We start from the raw sequence: 23,241 nt of genomic DNA, 5'->3' as shown, positions 1-23,241 counted from the left end.
CACCAAATCCAGGGAGACGGCACCAGGGATGCACCTCCCTACCAGCAGGTAGGTGTGGGCCATTTCAACAGAGGACAAGTGGTATTGGGTCAGCACCTTAGGTTCATTGTTGCTAGGGGAAGGGAAAAAAACCCAAGAGAAACTGTTGGGTTGAATGTGTCTAGACTATTTTTTGAAGCAAAGTAAGAAAAGAGGTGAAAAGCTGCCATAATCAGCTTTTAAAAATACTTAGAACAATTAGTATGAAATCAAATCTTATATGCTATTTTTCCAAAGCCTGGGCCATACAGCTTTTCTGTGGCTTCTTTCCTCTAATTATTCAGCAACCAATACTGGGTACGAATTTGCAGGCATTTGCATAGAGACTTGCAGGGTATTTAATTCCTTGGTTTTCAAAAACTCTCTAAAAATGAGATGATGAAGGAAGCAGGTCTTTGGTCCCACTCAATCTGAAAGGGGGCACCAATGTCACTAACCAGCCCAAATGAGTGAGTTATCCTTGCTAAGTATTGAAGAAACAGCTAAAATTCAAATACGAAAAATGTTGGACAATGCAGACTTTAGTGCAGTAAGAACAGCACATCTTTAGTCTGATGCCTGATTGTGGAACCTTCTGGAATGTGAAGTCCCCTCAGCAGGGGCAGTTCCAAATCCCAAATCCTGACTGCATGCTATTCATGGCACTCCACCAGTCTCCTGACTTGGGAGTCACAGCATCACTGTGATAACTTCCGCACATGAACACCCAGAGCTCATAGCTGACCACAGCTCATCACTGTCGCCTAACCACCTGTGAAAATTAACTGGACATCCAAACCAGACAAAGCAAGAACCCGAACTCTCAGACATCTTAGACTGTTGCCCATCTGTCTGCTTTTAGAAGAGAATCATTCACCCAGGGTCGCTGACCCCCAAAGGAGAAGGTGAGGGGTAATATCAGGTTAGAGGGGAAAGTTTCTGCTACTCTATGAGAACTAGAAACTCTGCCGGTTGTGTGCTGCTCTCCAAGCAGCTGCAGGCCTATGAGGCTGCACACAGGACAGAGCAAGCCACAGAGCAAGGCAGCAATGGCGAGAGAGACATGAGAAGGGCACAGAATGCTCTGTGTGGGGCTTGGCCCATGCCCCAGAGAACACACAGGCACCAGCAAGGACGTACTTAACACTGCACTGCTTCAAAACGGTGGTGTAGACCTCTTCATTCTAAACTGTTCTTTCCCATACCAGAAGCAGAGATCATCACCCTGTCACCTCTAAAATACAGATCCGGGCTTCCACAGGACAACCTGGTTTTCGTAGAATGGAAGTTCTTTTTTAAAGTGCTTTCTAACTAGCTAAAGCTTGGTACATTTTTCAGTAAGGCATGTGAAAACTACCCACAAATTGTTTTGTGCTTTCTTGCATATTAATTATTTTGGGTAAGGATGGTTCCTCTTTCTTAGAACTGGCAACAGGGCATTTGCTAAAGGGCTAGAATATTGTCCAAGGTTTCTCCATTTACCTTGAAACGACTACTGTTTTCTGTAGAGCCCTTGGCATGGATGAGGACATCATACTGTGGAAGAAGGGATGTTTCCAGGCAACAAAGATGGGCTTCTCTCTCCTACCCTCTTGGATTCAAATACCAGATTGCTATCAAGACTGTGGCTGTTTTAACACCAATGACACTACTTCCAATGACGCCTTAAAACATGGTACACGAGATTCTTCTCTGAACATGCAACAAAGCCACGGAGGTGGGTAAACAAAGGAATGGGGTGTACTCACTCTTTGGTCAGAAGAGGACAGGACTTCAGCAGAAAGCGGGAGAGCCCCGAGTCTTGAAAGTAGAGGTCGGGAGGAGCCGTGGGGCTCTTCAGGTTCAAACACCGGACAATTACGTACAGCACAGCAGCCACGGCGGCCAGCTTCACCCCATCAAACACGGCCGGCAGCTCCGGGGTCTCCAGCATGGCGTTCATCTTGCTCTAGGGAGCAGAGGCACACAGTGGGTTTCACAAGCACAGCAAGGTGGGTAGAGCACACTGCATTACAGAGGCACGTTGTGCTAAGAGACAGGCCAACGACAGGTGCCATGGGCCAGATGTGCCCATAGGGACCACCCAGGCAGGCACCCATCAGCACCCCATAGCTGTCAGTGGACTGGCAACAACTCAACTCACACATACATAGTCCTGAGTGCTGGTAAAAGCAGTACGGTGTTGTTTGCCATTTTTTTAATTGCATGAGCATTTTCAAGAGAAGCACATTGCAAAATTAGGCGAATGGTGCTTTTTTGAGAGTGGGAAAAATTAAGACTGGTCAGAGGGACTCCTAGGAGCAGGACTGGGGGTAGTACTGTGATTTCTGTTCACAGGCCACCTTGAACCCCTGTAGGCTTACCCTGCACCTGGTACACCAGGTGTGTGTTAAGTGCTATGTTTATAGCCTTGCATGAAAATATGAGATGGGGTTGCTGGAGCAGGTGCAGCCTGGCCCCACCTCTATTTTCACAGCAAGCTGAGATACAGCACCCTCGGCTTGACTTAGCCACCTGCTCCACGGAGGCACTGCTGCCGACTCCAGTTTACACCCAGCCCAGGGTGCAGTGTCCTGGCTCCTGGGGTTCAGGCGATGTGAAATGCAGCTTGGTCAACTATTATTTTTTTTTCCTGTAGAAGGTAACTAACTTGGCCTCTAGTCCAAAATTAGGCCAACAAGTGGACCAAATTCAACTAGTAGACCAAAATTTTTTAAAATTGGGAGTACATGGGACAGCGCTGTAGCACAGCAAGTTAAAGCCCTGGCCTGCAACACTGGCATCCCATATGGGCACCCAGATCCTTGATAATGCACCAGGGAAAGCAGCAGAGGATGACCCAAGTGCTTGGGCCACTGCACCTGCATGGGAGACCTGGAAGAAGCTCCTGACTCCTGGCTTTTGGACCAGTCCTAGCCATTGCAGCCATTTGGGGAGTGAACCAGAGGATGGAAGGCTTCTTTCTCTGTCTCTACCTCTCTTTGTAACTCTGCCTTTCAAATAAGCAAAAAATAAATCCTTTAAAAAATAAAATTGGGAGTACGGAAAATGTATATGCAAGCATGATTTTTCTTTTAACTCTTAACCTTTGATCTTTTGAGGTGGCTTTACCTTATATACAAAACACCCCCACAGAGCCGTACTCCCAACACACACAACCCAACATCAACAACAAAAGCAACAGCAACAAAAATCCAGCATTTTTCTTGCTGTTCAGAAGAAAGAGAACCTCAGCTGCTACCTTAAAAATCAGGGAAACCACAAGCTAATAAGAAGGAGAAAATGGCAACTTGCACAGCCTCGGTAACTATGGCAACAGCTTCCCTTGGAATGGCTACAAGTAGCCTTGGCAGAAAACAGTCATCATGAGAACTCGGCAGCCAATGCTGGAGACAGAACAGGCAGAGCAAAACAGTCCCCAGAAAAATGTGTTCGGGTGAAGTGGACTGAACTCTCCTGACACACAGCGCATCCAGAGAGGACTCAGACATCTTTTTTTCTAAACTCAAGGCAGCTCTGGCAAATACAGGACCTCAATACACTGCAGACAATCTGGTCCGGGCTCCTAGCTTGGAGAGGATCACAGCTCCTTAAGCAGCCTTCCACCATAGGAGAGACAATAATTGTTAAAACCTGACATCAGGCTGGCGCCACGGCTCACTAGGCTAATCCTCCGCCTAGCGGCGCCGGCACATCGGGTTCTAGTCCCGGTTGGGGCGCCGGATTCTGTCCCGGTTGCCCCTCTTCCAGGCCAGCTCTCTGCTGTGGCCAGGGAGTGCAGTGGAGGATGGCCCAGGTGCTTGGGCCCCGCACCCCATGGGAGACCAGGAGAAGCACCTGGCTCCTGGCTCCTGCCATCGGATCAGCGCGGTGCGCGCCAGCCGCGGCGGCCATTGGAGGGTGAACCAACGGCAAAGGAAGACCTTTCTCTCTGTCTCTCTCTCTCACTGTCCACTCTGCCTGTCAAAAAAAAATAAAAAACAAAAAAAAAACCTGACATCATTTAGAATTGAGGCTAGGCCTTAGGAACTTCAACAAACAGATAGTTTACTTACTTCCTTTCTCTCTTTCTGAAATCAAAGGTTCAAGTTCATGCATGTGTAGAGTTTCCTAGTTCCCAGGTTTAGTTAAGACTCTCAAAGGGACCTAGGGCCTAAAAGGGCTCACAGGTTTAACTCACAGCTCTCCTCCCTCACCTTGCCAGAGCCTGGCCACCTTGCTAGTGAGACCAAAGTTAAACAAACAGCCACTTAACAGAGATTTTTAAATCTAGTAAGTGGAGGGCCAAAACCAAAATCCATCAGGAATTCCAAAGTTTCTTTGACTAAATGCTGGCAATACAGACCAGAAACAGAGTAATACAAGAGCTGGGGGTTTTACCAGTCTCCCTGTTGGTCTAGAAAAGACTTCTACTCACTGCTAACAAACAGGAGGCAGAAAGGAGAAACAGAACTCGGAGTCTTGGCCATACATACCTATGTCACTTCGTCCTTTCACTGCGAATATTAATTTTCCTTGAAGAGTTGTACAGTTGGGCTGGTCAGGTCAGATCTCTTAGTCCAATTAACCTAAAAACTGAAAAGATTGCATGGTGATTTTTTTTTTAAAGAAAGAGAAAGAAGCCACTTAACTGAAACCTAAGCACAGTCCAAGTTTCCCTGCATTTAAAGTCCTTTAAGGAAAAAGACAATTTCTTTAACAACATGTGTACCCAATTCCCGGATGTCTGGCCATTTTACCAAACTCATTGGTGGAGGCCTTTGTGAACCAAGCAGGACTGACAGGCGCTCTCTGGTTTCCAGCACAAGCTGACTGCTGAGCTCCTAACTCTGGCTAAAGCAAACTCACCCTGCTTGTATCCTTTACTTCGTAACATAACCTTCACACATGCCTAACGGGGCCGGCATCATTTCTGTGTGACCAGGCCTTCATTCAGATCAGCGCAGCACAGCCAGTGGAGCCGTTCCTTTTCTCCCAAACATTCAGCAGTGAGAGCAGAAATACGGGCGGGGAAAGTAAAAGGCATAGATGGAATGACAAACAAGGCAGCAGAAACAGAACAGGTAGGGGCTGCAGCGCCTGCCAGCTCTGGATCCAGACCAGGGGCCAGAGGCTGGCGGCAGGCAGGGAGGTGGGTGGCACTCGGAATGAAAAGGGCTCAGTGTGAGACAGGGAACCAGCACTGAGCCCACTGGGAGACAAGCAGCAGAGGAAGCAAAAACGAGAACATGCAGGGAACAGAACATGTTCACAGAGCTACGTAGGTGCCAAGCACCGTTCCTCACACTGTACACATACCCAGTGTTTCATTCCTCACATACCCTACGAGGTAGATCTTGTTGGTACCCCATTTTACAGAGAAGGAAACTGAGGAAGTTTAAGTATCTCACGCCAGGACAAATGGTTGGTGGGTACAAAAGCCAGGATCCACCCTTGGCTACATAGATGGAAGCAGGAAAGGTAGGGAAAGAGAGAGAAGCAAGCTGGTACAGAGAACACAAACGAAATGCCAAAGGTTTGCCCCAAGGTGCAGTGCAGTAAAGAGAGAGCTGGGATTTAAGCCCATTTGCGTCTGATTCCACCACATGAAAAATGACTGACAAAACCAAAGCCAGAGAATCAATTAACCTTCACAGTGGCGTTGCTCAACTTCAGATTTTCACAATCTCTTCATAATGAGGTGACTTCAAAAAGTTCATGGAAAATGAAATTAATGGAAAAAGAAGTCAATCCATCATCCCACCCCTCATTTTAGACTTATGTATTTGAAAGGCAGAGTTACAGAGAGGCAGAAGCAGAGAAAGACATCTTCCATTCGCTGGTTCATTCCCCAAATGGCCACAATGGCTGGAGCTAGACAGATCTGAAGCCAGGAGCCTCAAACTCCTTCCAGGTCTCCCACATGGGTACAGGGGCTCCAGGACTTGGGCCATCTTCCCCTGCTTTCCCAGGCACATTAGCAGGGAGCTGGATCAGAAGTGGAGCAGTCAGGACTTGAATCGGCACCCATATGGGATGTTGGCACTGCAGGCAGTGGCTTTACCCTCTATGCCACAGCACCAGCCCCAAGAAGTCAATTTTACTGAAAAAGAAAAAAATGTGGAAACCCACACATACAGCAGGTCTTCAAAAAGTTCATCAAAAATGCATAATATGAATAAACTATGCATGGATTCAACACCTTCTTGCACCCCAAATAACCTCATCTCTTAATTCCATTTTCCATGAGCATTGTGAAGTATTCTGGGATAAATCTGCCACAGCTGACAGTGAGGCAGGGACTGCAGAGAAAAATCTACAGCACGGACCAGACCCAAGACCCTGAACTGGCAGTACCAGGGTTGTGTTGCATTTGACTGCCATTTTGAAAAACTGAACTTATGAATTGGCAAGTTACAAACACCAGATTTCTGATGAGTGTATGCTTCTGGTTTCCCTTGAAAAAACAAAATCAGAACATTTGGCCGAACAGGGAGCCAGCATTCTCATATGGGGACAATGAGTGGAGCCAGGCTGCCGCTGTCCCCTTCAGATCTTTAGACAGGACATGTTCTCTTCTCATCACTGACCTCTGGCTTACTTTAGACGTTTAGAACCTGAATGGTTTGGGTAAGCATCTGAATATGAAACCCTGGTAGAGAACTACTGAAGGTCCCTTCTAGTCCTGGGTAACTCTATAATAATTGAATATTCAAAAATATTTTTATTGGACCGGCACTGTGGCATAGTAGGCTAAGCCTCCACCTGCACCTCCAAGTGCTTGGGCCCCTGCACCACGTGGGAGACCCAGAAAAAGCTCTTGGCTCCTGGCTTTAGGTTAGCCCAGCTCTGGCTGCTGTGGCCACTGGGGAGTGAACCAGCATATGGAAGACCTTTCTATCAGTCTTTCCCTCTCTCTGTCTGTAAATCTGCCTCTCAAATAATGCACTTCAAAAATTCATGGAAAAAAGAATTACAAGGGAAGTTTATTTTGATGCAAACATTTCTGAAATCCATGCATATCTTCAAAAAGTTCATGGAAAACATGTATCATTAAAAAGAAAACACTCTGGATTTCATTTTTTTTTGCACCAAAATAAATGTATCTTTTTGTTTTCCAGGAACTTTCTGAAGTAGCCATGTATACCCATAGAGAAAGATTTGAAAATGTGTAAGACTGCTGATTGTTTCCCAATAGTTAAGTTTCTTGTGTTATTTTTCTTATCTGACTTTAGTAGCAGAAACCTGGGAAATGTGCCTTGCTGGAGAAATCTAGACTGCAGCCTCCCTTGCAGCTCAGTGAGTCCAGGTGACTAAGTTCTGGTCAGTTCTTGTTTTTTTTTTTTTTTTTTTTTTTTTTTTTGTTTGTTTGTTTGTTTTTGACAGGCAGAGTGGACAGTGAGAGATAGAGAGACAGAGAGAAAGGTCTTCCTTTGCCGTTGGTTCACCCTCCAATGGCCGCCACGGTTGGCGCGCTGCAGCCGGTGCACCGCGCTGATCCGATGGCAGGAGCCAGGAGCCAGGTGCTTCCCCTGGTCTCCCATGGGGTGCAGGGCCCAAGCACTTGGGCCATCCTCCACTGCACTCCCTGGCCACAGCAGAGAGCTGGCCTGGAAGAGGGGCAACTGGGACAGAATCGGACGCCCCGACTGGGACTAGAACCCGGTGTGCCGGCGCCGCAAGGCGGAGGATTAGCCTAGTGAGCCGCGGCACCGGCCCAGTTCTGGTCAGTTCTACAAGGTTGCTCTGATTTTTGGGGGAGGCCCCTAAAAGGCAGGAAGTTAAGACTTCTCCTGCCCCTTTCCCTTCCTGCATCTCTGGCCATGAAGTGACCTTGAGGTCACCCCAGGAGCCCCATTAAGAGGACAGCAAAGCAGATAGAAGTCTGGGTCCCTGATGATCCAAAGGAGCAGGCATATCAGAGCTGGATCACCTGCCTCAGGATTTCTTTAACCTGAGAGAACAGTATACCCTACTGTTCTTTCTGGACCATTTCACTCTGCAATTTCGGACAGTACAGAGGAAATATTATATTCCCAAATCTCTATGAATGCTAAATCACTGGGGTTTATAAGAACATTGACAAAATCCACAATGACTTCAAATATTTTTTGTTAATAAAAAAAAAGCAACTAACAAAATAAAATATCAACTAACAAAATCTAAGAAGAAATTTTAGAGCCCTGGATTAGGAAAACCCATACGTCAACATCTACCACAATTGTGCATGCGATGAAGTGTAGAATGTACAGGACCCTTCTGAGTGTGCGGGTGTGGAGGGAAACCTGGTTAGGTCTGTGGTTCTCCAAAATGGGAAGTGAGCTAACGGGTATCATGCTCTCCCCTCCAGAAGCACGCCAGACACTCAGCGGAAACAGGGCTTTTGTGGTATGGAATCATAAAAACACTCCGTGGGACTTTATATAAGGGGACCTTGAGTGATGTGATAGACAATGTCCTCCCACAACGTGTTTTAAATAGCGAATGCAGTAGAGAATTAACTTCATCAACCCTTGAAAAATGCCAAGGTTTTAACATTTAACTCAATTCAGGGTCGGCAAACCTGAGAGGTTTTAATTGTTGTGGTCCAAATATGCAGCCTCCATCCAAGGCTTGAGCCTGCAGTCCTGAGGCACAGGCCAGTTCTTTGGCACATTCCTGGGGCCTTGGCTTTGAAGGCTTATGAACCTGATGACCTACTGTGTGCCTAGCATTGTACAGCGCCACAATCCAGTGGAATCCTCATTTCAACTGGGGAGCAGAGAAGCTCATGTTAAGGCTAGACTCACTGGTACTTTAGAAACTTGAAGAATAATTAGTCCAGGAAAAATACTAACCAGGAAGGACTTGGAGCCACCAGATCTATACACAGTTCAGTACAGTATATAGGATTTGGAGGTCAAGTATGAGTGAGTGTGTGTGTGGGTGTGTGTAAAGTGCACATAAATGTATGAAACCAGGAATCTGCAGTCAATTTTAAAACAAAATTCTTCATATTCATTTTAGTTGATCTTGTTGTGTTTTATTTTACAGAGTTCATTCTTTTCAAGTCTGACCTGACACTAAACACTAAAATATTCTGAAACCTGTTTTGGACATAACAAACGCAGATTTCACTGCACTGTTTTGTGTGCCCTGCCCCATTCTGAGCAAGGGTAATCCAGGTAAAATGAACACCAGACAGCCTAGACAGGGGAGGGGAGCTGCACAGAACGGCTGGAGGATGGCACAGTCCAGGAGGGAAAGGAAGCGTCCTTCATCCTCAGCCTGATCTCCATGGGCACCTCGGGCTGGGCTTTCTGGGCACCTGGATCAGCCAGCCAATCCCACACCTCCCACACCTCCCTTGCCCCCACCAGTCGTTATATGAGTGACATTCAGATGCTACAAATGGTAGTTAGAATTCCATTTGTAGTACAGGAAAAAAGGAACCCACAGTGCTGCCAAACCCCAACATCTGGTCACCAAAGGGACCCTCATTAGTGCCTGCTCCTCCTGGCTGATGACTTTACCAAGTCTCTTAACCTCTGGGGCCCTAAGGACCTCATTTGGAAAACAAGAGGCTCAGATTAGAAGTCGATGATACCAAAGGTCCCTTTGGCTCAAAATGCCTGAGGTTCTAAGGCACAGAATTGCAGTCCTTGGCTGGAGAGCACAGGAATAGAACTATCTTTGTACTTTGTAACAGAAAATGGCCCATTGTCCAACCTGCTTCGCAGAGCACTTACAGGAACTAAGAACCCTCAGGCTCCATGGTCTTTTCTTAAACAAAAGTCACACATTTTCAGCTACGTCATTTACACCAGTAAGCCCATCATATTCAGTTAGTGCCCCAAAATATTAGCTATTACCATCACCACTAAACTCTCCTCCTTTTTTTTTTTTTTTTTTTTTTTTTTTGACAGGCAGAGTGGACAGTGAGAGAGAGAGAGAGAAAGGTCTTCCTTTTGCCGTTGGTTCACCCTCCAATGGCCGCCGCGGCCGGCGCGCTGCGGCCGGCGCACCGCACCGATCCGATGGCAGGAGCCAGGAGCCAGGTGCTTTTCCTGGTCTCCCATGGGGTGCAGGGCCCAAGCACCTGGGCCATCCTCCACTGCACTCCCGGGCCACAGCAGAGGGCTGGCCTGGAAGAGGGGCAACCGGGACAGAATCCGGCGCCCCGACCGGGACTAGAACCCGGTGTGCCGGCGCCGCTAGGCGGAGGATTAGCCTAGTGAGCCGCGGCGCCGGCTCTCCTCCATTTTAACCTCAATAATGACTTAATCTGACAGGTAGAAATGACTGTAAAAGGTATCCTTTCCCAAGCAACACAGAGGCCTCATCCACAATGAAGTAACGAGCTCACTGATGTTTTGGCCTCCTGCAACAAGTTTAAAACTAACGCCAGGACATACTCCCGAGTCTCGAAAGGGAGACCACGTCAGACTTAGTAAGTCAACGGGTAACTATGGTGGTCACCGAGTCCCCTCCACAGTTTCCTGATGAGTTGCTCCTGTTTCTGGGTTCAAGGGGGCTCCTCGGCAATGCAAAGCTGGAGGCCCCTCTTTCTGGAACTCCTCCTGCCGAGGGGTCTTCTCTCCTTCCCTTAGAAAGGCTGCCCCCTCACCTGCACCTCCTCCCCGCAGGTAATTCCACTCTTGCGTGGCCTGGCTGCTCTGGCCAATGTCAATGCCTGGAAAGAAAACCCAAGGCCAGCATGGGAAGCCTTTGGCGGGCGTCCTTCCTTAACACCGTGCAAGAGTGTCAGCAGAGGTCACACACACTGCACAAAACCCCACGTCACCACAACCTTTCAGACTTCCGGTTGCGACTTAGATAAAAAAGTGGTCAAACCTAAAAGTAGGCACTGTGACATCTCTGGGGAGGAAAAGGGCCAAGAACCCCCCCCCCCCCCGCCGCCATTTGTCTAAAGGAGTCAGAGCTGTCACAGTTAAAAAAAAATAGCAATTCTACAGAACAAATCAGAGGAAGACAGCTGAGAAAAAGCCTTGTGCCCCTTTCTATGTTGTTGTTGTTGTTTTAAGATTTTAAAGATTTACTTATTTATTTGAAAGGAAGTTACACACACACACAGAGAGAGAGAGAGAGAGAGAGAGGGAGGGAGGGAGAGATATCTTCCATCTGCTGGTACACTCCCCAGATGGCTGCTACAGGGCTGGGCCGGAGCTAGGAACTCCATCTGGATCTTCCACATGGGTGGGCTGGAGCCCAAGCACTTGGGCCACCATCTGATGCCTCCCAGATGCATTACCGGGGAGCTGGATTGGCAGCGGTACAGCTGGGATTTGAACCAGTACTGATACAGGATGCCACAGCTGCAGGCAGTGGCTTAATCTGCTGTGCCAAAATACCAGCCCTGTGACCTTTTCAAAAATACGTCTCTGAATCATTCACCACCACGAGGTGGGACAGCCTTGGAGGCACTGCCAGGAGGCTGCGGACAACGACCCAGAGAACTGGACACCCTTGGATGGCTTAGGCTCCTTCCTCACCTCCCAGGGAGGTTTAACGTCCGTGGGGGAGCGAGACCTTGGTCAGCAGCTCCCAACCCAACTCCTCCGTGCTGGTGCTGGTCCAGGCCTGTGTGTCCTCCCACAGACAGTGCTGTGGGATGCAGTGTTCAGGGTGCTCGAGTCAAAGACCCATTCCCCTCCCCGCAAATGATGGGAAAGCCCAGACAACTGTGGGGCCAACGATGTTTTCAAGACTTGCCGAGAGACACTTTATTCCAGAGACTGAGCACTGAGTGCTTTCCTGCGGTTGACTCAGGCCAGGGCCCAGCCTGGAGGTCAGAGCAGGCTGGGGCGCTGGCAAGTGACTGGTGGTGGGAGGGTGAAACCAGCAAGGAAGGAGAAAGGCCCGGCTTACCTCCTCACCCAGCTCCTGTGAGGTGGCGCGAGGGCTCAGACACACACGGCTGGGTCAGAGAGCAGCAGAGGGATTGACAGGTCATTAAATGCATTTATATTAATGCTGCCCTCACTGTGTCCAAAATTAAGACTCTGAAATGGCCTTTTTGCATAAGCTGACTCGGGAGGTAACACTTTTAACCAAATCCTTCCACACAGTCACACACACAACATGGCTAAAATTTCATAAAATGGCCTACAAGTTCCCGGTGTGAGGAACGTTACCCAAGGCAAGAAAACGTGAACGTTGCATTTAAATGTCAGGAATGGCTACTAACCCACAAGCTTTCACCAAGGAAAATCACTTCACTAAAAATATCTGAAGACTGAGTCACTGGTTAAACAGGAACATTTAACTGAGCGCTCTTCGCCTTCTTCCAAACAAAGGGAGGCCAGCCCCTCCCATTAGCAAATGACCCTGCTGAAACACTAGTTCTTTCTACTGGAGAACAAATGGGAAAAGCACTTAGTAAAATCACAAATTGTTTCCTTTACCACTGAAAAACCAGTAAGTTTATATCCGAGAAGAAGCAACAACAACAACAAAATCATAGCCAGCGGTTTAGTAGTCAAGATGCTGATGAGGGCACCTGTGTCCCACATCACAGTGTCTGCGTTTGACTCCTGCCGCTGGCTCCTGACTCCAGCTTCCTGCTAAAGCAGACCCTGGGAGAGGAGGCAGCAGTGGTGGCTCAGGTGGTGATTAAGTTCCTGCTATCTGCATGGGACACCTGGAATGTTATTTCCAGTTCTGGGCTTTGCCTGCCCTGGCTGTTGTGGGCATTTGCGGAGCTCTCTCTGCCTCTCAAATAAATAAATAAATAATTTTAAAACATCATAATCCAGGTGATTCCACTATGGAGTTTCTATAATTTTCCAAAAAGACAGACACTTTAACAACGAGATTTGGGGACCAGCGCTGTGGTATAGAAGGTTAAGTCTCTGCCTGTAGTGCCAGGATCCCATATGGGCGCCGGTTCAAGTTCCGGCTGCTCCACTTCTGACCCAGCTCCTTGCTAATGCTAATATGCTTGAGAAAGCAGCAGAATATGGGCCAAGTCCTTGGGCCCCTGCACCCATGTGGGAGACCTGGAAGAAGCTTTTGGCTCTTGGCTTTGGATTGGCCCAGCCCCAGCTGTTGGGGCTATTTGGGGAGTGAAAAAGAATGGATGATTTCTCTCTCTCTCTTCCTCCTTCTATCTCTGCCCTTCAAATAAATAAATCTTAAAAAAAAAAAAAAAAAGAAAGAAATTTGATAGCTCTACACATAGTACTTTAGAAAACTTACACTGCAATTAAATTCTGAAAAGCAAAAGCAAAATCTCAGCTTACCAGAACCCAACAAGCTCGAGTGCCCAGGTAATGTTAGCTTTTTAGAGAAGGGCACAGCTGAAGAGGTTAGCTTCTCCAGATTTACTGTACAGCCCCCACCCACCCTTCCATGCCCTCCAACAAGCTTCCAGACGGAAGGAATCAGATTCAGGAGAGAGGGGAGGCAGGAAGCCAGTGTCTACACAGGCCTTGGCTGAAGAACCACTGATCCCCAGGAACTCACAAAGCCAGGCAAGGAAGAAAGCTTCAACCAGTGCTGCGACAGAAAAGCAAGATGTAAAACAACCGGGAGTTTCCATTCCTGAGTGCTCTGGCTTCCCAAGGCCCCTGGTGCCAGGTTAGAGCACAGTACTTGGCTGACGCACACACTTCTGGGCCTGAAATGAGAGCATGTGTTTAACATGTGCAGACCATTAAAACTCCAGTGCCTTTGCAGTTCACAAAGGCAGGCATCAAGTAGATCTGTCTGAAGACTTGACCAACAACCAAGGCCCTTGCCGTCTCCAAAGAAGAGAAGTACTCTGCCTGCTCACCCTGGCTGGACAGGCTGAGGTCCCTTGCTCTCTGCCTCTCCCAGCGCTGTGGCTCTCTGAAGATGAATTCTGCCGTGGAGGTAGCAATAATAGCGCCCTGCAAGGCTCGGCCCCCACACCTCTAACACAGGGCCCGACGGCAGGAAAAGCTCCGGGCTCCTTGCCCTTCCGAGATCGAAAGAAGGTTCTCTGGGCAAGAGCACATGGCATGGGCAGCTTTTACTTATTCCTGTTTTATAAATACCTCAGATGCTGTGAGTAGAAACAAGATCTTCTGCCAGTTTAGAGCAGCAAGCCTGGAGGTCACATGGATTCCACTGTGACCAAGTCTGAAAGACAAACCTTAGGAGCTAAGGCCGCAGATATGGAGGACAGATCTGCCGTCAGGCCTTTAGGCTAAAAATGAAAGAAAGGAAACAGTGTGTGGGATAGTCACCTATCTGGTACTGAAAAAGCCAGCGCCGCCCAGCCTCTGCTGTCAGTCCTGTGGATTCGCAGAGCTCGGACTGTCACCTCCACTTTTAGGTCACAACTCACACAGAGGGACTCAGATCGTCAGAGAGGGGATTCAATGTGTGTCTCTGTACTACTTGTTTCCAGTGGCATCCAGAGTTATTCTCACCCCTGAACACGCGGTGCTGTGTAGCTCTGAGTGGGTCGTTTGCTCTCTCTGGGATTTTGATCCCAAGTGGTATAACTGAACAACACAGGTTTTAGAATCAGAGAACTGGCCGGCGCCATGGCTCACTTGGCTAATCCTCCGCCTGTGGCACTGGTACTCCGGGTTCTAGTCCCTGTTGGGCGCTGGGTTCTAGTCCAGGTTGCTCCTCTTCCAGTCCAGCTCTCTGCTGTGGCCCGGGAAGGCAGTGGAGGATGGCCCCAAGTGCTTGGGCCCTGCACCCGCATGGGAGGCCAGGAGGAAGCTCCTGGCTCCTGGCTTTGGATCGGCACAGCACACCTGCTGTGGCAGCCATCTGGGGGGTGAACCAATGGGAGGAACTCTCTCTGTCTCTCTCACTAACTCTGCCTGTCAAAAAAAAAAAAAAAAGTCAGAAAACCTGAGTTTGAATACAGGTTCTGCCTAGTGACCCCGAGTGGATTGCCTCAACTTTATGAAAGCTTGCTTTTTGTACTATCAAAATGGGAAAGGGGAGGTTATATTCTAGGATAATGAAAGAAAGAGGCTGAAAAATTATGTAGGGTAAAAAATGATTTATGATTATAAAATACCCACACATACACTCAAGGTTTGTAAAATACTTGGTGCTCTTTAGAGGAAAGCTGCCTTTTTAAATATTTCAAGATTAGGAAAAGGTTAGCTTTAATGCAACTGCTAGGAAATTGGTCCCCAGGCAGCCCGGATCTCTCCTTTATCTTTTCTTTGCATTGAGGACACTGAACAATCTAGAAAAACACAAACCCAAAAGGAAGCCCTTTGGGCTGACATATTTTGGGGTTTGAGCTAAGTGGGTTGCTGTTCCAAGTGAAGACACATAAATCAGTTCTCAGCTTCAAATGTTCCCATTCCCCTTGCAGCCGACACAAACCCCACTGCGGCTGTTCTGGGCCGCACTCCCTCCTGCAAGTTTCCCGGGGTTTTTTACAGCCCGAGGACAACCGCCATTCCTAGCCTTCCTCCTCTGGTTTGTGCCCAAACCGCCTGTGAGAGGCAGACATCTGTTCTGAGTGCACACTCAGTCCACCTCTGTAAAATACTGCACAGCACATGTACTCAGCTGCTTCGCTCCCTGCCTGCATCTCCTAATGCATGTGCCTCCCATCAGTTCCCTGGGAGGCGAGGACCTGGCCGTCAAGGGAGACGGTTCCATCAGAAGTAGGGGAACTGCATCTCTGTGCCAGGGAAACAAAAGGTTCCCATTTACTCAGAACGCATCCACCCGCAGACGTGGGGAGCACCGACCTGCCTAAAGTAGGGCTTTGCAAATGGAGAGGACAGAAGCCACCAAAAAAGGGCCACTACCACCATGGAAGATGTTTTGCAAACTCCGCCCCTCTTCACATGTTCCGCCCTATTCCCTGCAGGATGCCAAAGGCACCAACTTCCTTCTAACTTCTGGGAGGACTACATGGAATGGTATCCATGAACTAATCAGAAAATAGTGCCAGTCTGTATATAACTAAGTACTAAGCTCTGAAGTACCAGCTGTACATATCCTGGATAAATCTGAACAAAGGATGCAGAAAGACTCGTAGTTGGGAAACCAAGGGAAGAGATGGAACAGAAGAGAAGGTGAGAAGGAGGGGCGGGATTGGGCATCAGGCTGGGCTCCTGGCTGAGCCGAGGCCCGAGAACGCTAGGCAGTCTACAGATGGGCAGAAGGAGCAAACGGATGGGTTTGCGATCAGGGACAACGAGTCACTATGGCATGAAGCTTCAGTGCTTCACTTATGAGGGGATTCCAGATGTCAGCCTGGAAGACGGTGCCACACACGTGCTACCATGGCCCTGTATGCATTTGAGGGGCTGATGTGAGGCTGTAGGCATGAGAAGCATTTTCTTGGCTATGTGTATCCTTGCCCACGGCTATGCTGGTAAGTACTGTCATTCCCCATTTGAGCATCACTGGGAGCCCTTGATGGCAGCCAACTCGCTTTGTACAACCTGCTGAACTCTACAGCAAGCTTCATTGGGGCCCATCCCCTCAGCCCTAAAATATCACAGTGTTTCCCTTTCATATTTTGTGGATAGCCTTTCATAACTAGCAAATCTGCTGGTCTCACCTCTACCTAACAGTGATGATTCATATTTCTTTAATTCTGTGGGGAGTCTTCTGATGCAATGCTCATGTTTAAATTACCTGATGACTTAAATTTAGGGGACTGAACATGTAGTGGGCAGTCTGTAAATATTTACTGAGTCTGTGGGAAAGGTGTTAGCCTAAAGCCTCCCCTGTACGGATTTTCAGTAACCAGGAAATGATTACATGAGACTGAGTGGTGTGGGCCCTTAGGAGTAACTGCCGCACCACTGCATCCAAAGAGAAAGCTCAGCTGCTTCTGAATATTTTAAACAACGTCTCAAGGTTCAGGCAAATAATTATCCATCAGAAAACGAAAATCTTCTGCTTTCCATCACTCAAAGGAGCTATTGTCCAATGCCCTATTTCTTTTACCCCTTTCCTGTTTTTCTAAAGAACATCTTACTGGGCTCAGTTATATGTCTTGTTTGGAAACTGGTGTCTCACAAAGAAAGATAATTCAAAGTGAAAGCAGGCTGCTCCAGGTGGCAGATGGAAGGGAAGGCTCTCGATATGGGGCAGATGGGAATCTACCTACTGATTGTTGACATTCAGATGAATACTGAAATACCACGAGGAGACGCATCATTTCTGCTACTCCAAAATCTAACAAAATGGTCTGACATTGTCCAACTGAATGAGCTTATTTGGTCTAGAAAACATAAACTGGAATGCAATTAATCCTAGGTTAACCTAGATCAAGAGGTTGGTAGGATTACAAAACAGGGTTCCTTTGTAACATCTAAGGACAACAGAAAAATCCCTTCTCAAACATCTGTGGTATTCCGAAAATCAGTTTGTGGAAATAGGTCGGAAGAGTTGCTGTTGCAAAGGTTCCGGCTCCACTGAGACGCTTTCTGACAGATTTTGGAGGCAGACAGATCTGACTTTTGAGCTTCAGATGTATTACTTAAGAGATGTCAGGGTGGGCACTGTTGCACAGCAGGTTAAGCTGCCTCATGCCATGCCCACACCTCATATCAAATTGCTGGTTAAGTCTAGCTACTCTGCTTCCGGTCCAGTTTCCTGCTAATGCATCCTAGAAGGCAGCAGATGATGGCTAAAGGTCTTTGGGCCCCCGACACTCACGTGGGACACCTACATGGAGCTCTGGGCTCCTTACTGCAGCCTGGCCCAACCCTGGCTGTTGTGGACATTTTGGGAATAAACCAGTGAATGGAAGACCTCCCCCCCTCTCTCTTGCTCTGCCTTTCAACAAGTAGATGAATTTTTTTTTTTAAATATAGAATTGTGTGATTGGGGCAAGTCTCATAATCTCTTGGCACCTCAGTTTCCTTACCCATTTTTTAAAAAAAATTATTTATTTTACTTGATTTACAGAAAGGGAGAGGCAGAAGGAGATCTTCCATCTGCTGGTTCACTCCCTAAATGGTCACAGTGGCCAGGGTTGGGCCAGGTGAAAGCCAGGAGTCAGAAGCTTCTTTCAGGTTACCCACGTGGGTGCAGGGGCCCAAGGACTAGGGCCGTCCTCTGCTGCTTTCTCAGGAGCATTAGCAGGGAGCTGGATTGGAAGTGGAGCAGCTGGGACTTGAACCAGCACCCATGTGGGATGCCTGCACTGCAGGTGGCAGCTTTATCTGCTAGAGTGTCCTCTAGTACCATAAAAATTAAAAACAGAGCATGAACTTGGCAGTGATGTGCTCACCAAAGAAGGCCAAGGAGGGGCTCACTTCCTTCACCAACGCTAGAGTGGGTCCCAGTCCAGAGCTAAGTGTCTGGGTCATCAAGATTGTGGATTTTTTTTTTTTTTTTTTTGACAGGCAGAGTGGACAGTGAGAGAGACAGACAGAGAGAAAGGTCTTCCTTTGCCTTTGGTTCACCCTCCAATGGCTGCTGCGGCCAGCGCACCACACTGATCCAAAGGCAGGAGCCAGATACTTCTCCTGGTCTCCCATGGGGTGCAGGGCCCAAGCACTTGGGCCATCCTCCACTGCACTCCTGGGCTATAGCAGAGAGCTGGCCTGGAAGAGGGGCAACCGGGACAGAATCTGGCGCCCCAAGTGGGACTAGAACCCGGTATGCCGGCGCCACAAGGCGGAGGTTTAGCCTATTGAGCCATGGCGCCGGCCAAGATTGGTGGATCTTGCCACTGACTTGCCTGTGAGCAGTCTTTGCCGACCCCAATTTAGCCATCTCCTACAGGATGCAAATGGATCACACACACATGCTCTTCCCCCATTCCCAACCATTAGCCTTTCTACTGGCTGCCACCAGAAGAAATATCAAATCTGTGACCCTGCATTAAGGATCAAATACTCTCATCCTGGGACCCAGCACTGTCCTTTGGCTCTTGCACCATTATCTTTAAACCACTAGACCTGCAAATGGAGGAACAGAAAAAGATGGTAATAAAATTTCCTGTTAGTGGAGCTGTAGACACCACTCATCAGGTGTTTGTGATCAGAGCACATTACCTCACTGCCTCCTTAAGCAGGGCACAAAAGGCACTAATGCTGAAGTGGAGTCCAAGGCCATAATTTACCCCTCACAGACATGACCTCATTCGGTACTCACAACGGCTATGTGAGTCACTGATGTAAGCAAGGAAACTGAGGCCCAGAGGCCCTCCCTGTGCCAGACACTGGGCAAGGCTCTAGGAATACAGAGAAGCAAGGTGCACATCCATCTTTGAGGCCCTTTGCAGGACTGGATGGACCCAACCACTTCTACCCCATCAAGGAAGCTCGGTGAGGTCTCTCTATTTGCATTCCTTTTTTTTTTTTGACAGGCAGAGTGGACAGTGAGAGAGAGAGACAGAGAGAAAGGTCTTCCTTTGCCGTTGGTTCACCCTCCAAGGGCATCGCGCTGATCCGAAGCCAGGAGCCAGGTGCTTCTCCTGGTCTCCCATTGCATTCCTCTTACAAGCTCTTTGGTAGCAAAGGAAAGGTTTCTCTTGTGTTTTCAGTGCAACATCCAGCTTTCTGTGTAGTTCAACAACAGTCACTGATGGGTGATATTAATGACAGACCGAGGGAAAAGAGGCTCTTTCTCAACTGGGGAAATATCCTTGGCTATAACCTACTTGGCATCTTCTACCATCTCTCTAGTTAGAAGAATGTGTTGTTCAACGTCACGGACAAAAGTGAGTGAGCACTTTATTTTCATGATCAGAATTCAGGAGGGGACGGCAGCCAGGGTATTTGGAAGCTGAGAAGCTAAAGCCAACAGGGTGAATACAGGCCGCATGGCAGGGAGTGTGAGGCTGGAAGCTCAGCAAGTATTCATGGAAAGTATCCTGTGCGCCAAGTGTGGCCCATGACGGGACTCAGGGTGTCCAGGACCAGGGACCATCCTGAGGGCAGAAGTCTGTGCAGTGTCACCAAAGAAAGGGCTTGAGAAATGCTGAATGAAAAGATATATATATAAAAAAAAAAAAAAACACTTCTCAGCCCTGAAGACTCCAGTCCAACTGCATAATCCTGGGATTAGTGTGTTTCTCTTAATTTTAGGGCGCAGTGATGTCATAATTAGAAGCATGAGGAAGTAGGATGTCAAACAGTACATGTGGAAATGTGCTAAAATGCACCATTCCGGGCAGGCATCTGGCTCAGCAGTGACGCTGGTGCTTAGGACTATCACATCCCATGGCAGAGTGCCCGGATTCAACTCTTGTCTCTGCTTCTGATTCCTGCTAATGCACACCCTGGGAGGCAACATGCATATGACAACTTCAGCATCTGGGTCCCTGCCACCCATGTGGAAGACTCGGATTGATTTCCAGGCACCTGGCTTTGGCCTGGCCCTACGCTGGCTATTGTGGGCATCTGGAGAGTGAACCAGTGGATGGAAGACCTCTCTCTGCCTTTCAAACAAATATAATAGATAAATATATAAATTTTAAAAAATAGATGATTAATAAAATAAAATAAAATACATTATTCCGAGCTAAATGAACAAAACAAGAAACAGGACAACCTGCACAGTAAGCTTCCAGCTATATAAAAAAGAAAGGAAAAGGATATAATCGAGCCCACACGTTTTCTGGGATATGCAGAAAACATCTTTGAAAAAAATATTCAAGATACTAGTAACCTTCACTGCTTCTGGGAAGGAAGGGCTTGCACTCTTTGCCATATTGTACCTTTTGAATGTCTTATCACGTTCAAGCACTAAATAAATATCTCTACAGAATATTCAGTTTCTCCAGTGAATTGCAGGAGAAAAAGAAAAGGAAGGACCCTTGTGGTTTAAAAGAAACATAGAGGGTACAGCAACCAATCACAACGTGTGATCCTTATTTGAATCCTGATTCAAAAGAATTAAGGAAAAAAAGTTAATGGCATTTTTAAACAAGTAGGAATTTGAACAATGACTGGATATTTGATGATATTAAAGAATGATCGTTAATTTTTAAGTTTGAAACTGGATATTTAACAAAGGAACCAATTTCTGTGAGAGACATCAGGGAAATATTTATAGATGCACCCGAGAGAGTCTAAGTTGATTACAGCTAAAGTCGTGTGTGGAGACCCTGAGTGCAAGGAGTATTGGGGTTCACTAGACAATACTCAACTATACATCTTTAAAATTCCCACACTTAGAAGGTAATACATGAATGGGTGATGATTAGGACACAGGACAGAGGTCCCAGCTCTCTCCTCTTCCCAGCGCAGCCAAGTCCCCACTGACCTTGAGCTGATGAGTCACCTGTGGCAAATAGGCTTCAGCTGCTGCCAGCTACGGCCATTCCAGCAAGCGCTTAGGTCATGCAGATATCAATAAGAAAACGTCATGGTGCGCTCCAAAAACAAGCAAGCAAAAAAGAAGCAGAGAAGGTATTTTGGAGGGCTCCCTTTCATTAGTGTGAAAGTGTTAGTGTTGGCTACGTATACAAACAGGGTCTCAGGAAGGCAGAACACCAATGATGTCGACTAATTCCAACTCAACTACTATTTCTAAAACACACAGAAAGGAGTTGTGCAGGATACAAATAGGACCGGAAACCTCTGTCTGCCTCAAAGAGCTTAGAGTCCTGCACTGAGGTCTTTCAGACTCAGGCATCAAGTGACCTCCTCTAAGGGAGAAAACAAGTCCTGCTAGACCCCTCTGGTTAATTACTGTGTATTCAGCTCTCACACTGAAACTAAATTACTTGGGGTCGGCACTGTGGCATAGTAGGCTAAGCCTCTGCCTGCGGCGCCGGCATCCCGTATGAACACCGGTTCATGTCCCAGCTGCTCCTCTTCTGATCCAGCTCCCTGCTATGGCCAAGGAAAGAGGAAAATGGTCGAAGTGCTTGAGCTCCTGCACCCATGTGGGAGGCCCGGAAGAAGCTCCTGGCTCCTGGCTTTGGATTGGCCCAGCTCCAACCATTTTGGTCATTTGGGAAGTGAGCCAGCAGAAGAAGACCTTTTTCTCTGTCTGCCCTGCTCTCTCTGTAACTCTCCCTCTCAAACAAAAAAATAAAAATTTAAAAATAAATAAACAGCCGGCGCCACGGCTCAATAGGCTAATCCTCCGCCTAGCGGCGCCAGCACACCAGGTTCTAGTCCTGGTCGGGGCGCCGGATTCTGTCCCGGTTGCCCCTCTTCCAGGCCAGCTCTCTGCTGTGGCCAGGGAGTGCAGTGGAGGATGGCCCAAGTGCTTGGGCCCTGCACCCGATGGGAGACCAGGATAAGCACCTGGCTTCTGCCTTTGGATCAGCGCGGTGTGCCGGCCGCGGCGGCCATTGGTGGGTGAACCAAAGGCAAAGGAAGACCTTTCTCTCTGTCTCTCACTGTCCACTCTGCCTGTAAATAAACAAACAAACAATAAATTCAATTACTTTTATCCAGTCAGTCCTCACTTATTATACTATTTCTTCAAATGAACAAGAATGAACTTCTTTTAGCACTTTTATATATTTATGGAGACCAAAGCAATGTATAAATAAGCACAAATAAAATTACTCAACAAGTAAAATTCTGATGAATTTGTATTAATGAAGGAGATAGACACCATTTTCCAGAGCTGAAATGCCCAAGGTCAATGTCAAGAGCCCTGATTGTGCATACTGGCTGGTACAGCGCAACGATTCCATTCTCACATCTCTGTTCTCAGCTGGGGCCACTGCTGCAGCCTTCTCTGCCCAGCACTTGGTTTCATCATTTGGCTTCACTTGGTGCTTTTGAACCTTTCTTGTGCTAAGCCCAACTCTATTTTTCTCTATATGGGGGATTCCCTATTTCCAACTCGATAGAAATCCACACCCAAATGGGGGATACTAGGTCATGTGATATAATTGATATAATTAGGCATCCCAATGTTCCAGAACACGCTTTAAAAATATTTACAGGGGCTGGTGTTCTGGCATAGTGGGTAAAGCCTCCACTGGTGATGCTGGCATCCTGTAGGGGCACCTCTTCGTATCTTGGCTGCTCTACTTCAGATCCAGCTCCCTGATAACCCCTGGGAAAAGCAGAGAAGGATGACCCAAGTGTTTAGGTGTTTAGGCCCCTGCTACCCATGTGAGAGACCTGGATGAAGCTCCTGGCTCCTCGCTTTGGCCTGGCTCAGCCCTGACCATTGTATATATCTGGAGGGTAAACCAGAGATGGAAGATCTCTTTCTCTCTAAGTTTTTATATATATATATATATATATATATATATATATATATATATAAATAACTTGGACTTTGAATAAATAAATAAATCTTAGGAAAAAAATCTAATTACCATTAACATGAAACCAAAAAAGACTGAGTGTTCTT

General features: G+C 47.5%; 1 protein-coding gene across 1 annotated transcript in view; it reads right to left on the bottom strand.

Moving 5' to 3' along the window:
- ABHD2 (abhydrolase domain containing 2, acylglycerol lipase) overlaps nucleotides 1–23,241 on the bottom strand; it is a 119,531-nt gene that overhangs the window by 88,758 nt on the left and 7,532 nt on the right. The window contains exons 2-3 of the mRNA XM_070054523.2: nucleotides 4,494–4,593; nucleotides 1,767–1,966 (exon numbers count right to left, since the gene is read on the bottom strand). Coding sequence (XP_069910624.1) covers nucleotides 1,767–1,960 — 194 coding nt within the window. The 5' untranslated portion in view covers nucleotides 1,961–1,966; nucleotides 4,494–4,593. The remainder of the gene's footprint in view (nucleotides 1–1,766; nucleotides 1,967–4,493; nucleotides 4,594–23,241) is intronic.

The sequence above is a fragment of the Oryctolagus cuniculus genome, chromosome 12 (genome assembly GCF_051225735.1).
Source record: "Oryctolagus cuniculus isolate XC-2025 breed Fujian yellow rabbit chromosome 12, ASM5122573v1, whole genome shotgun sequence".
Classification (NCBI taxonomy): domain Eukaryota; kingdom Metazoa; phylum Chordata; class Mammalia; order Lagomorpha; family Leporidae; genus Oryctolagus; species Oryctolagus cuniculus.
The sequence above is the reverse complement of the archived record's forward strand: the minus strand, read 5'-3'. Positions and strand labels throughout refer to the sequence as shown.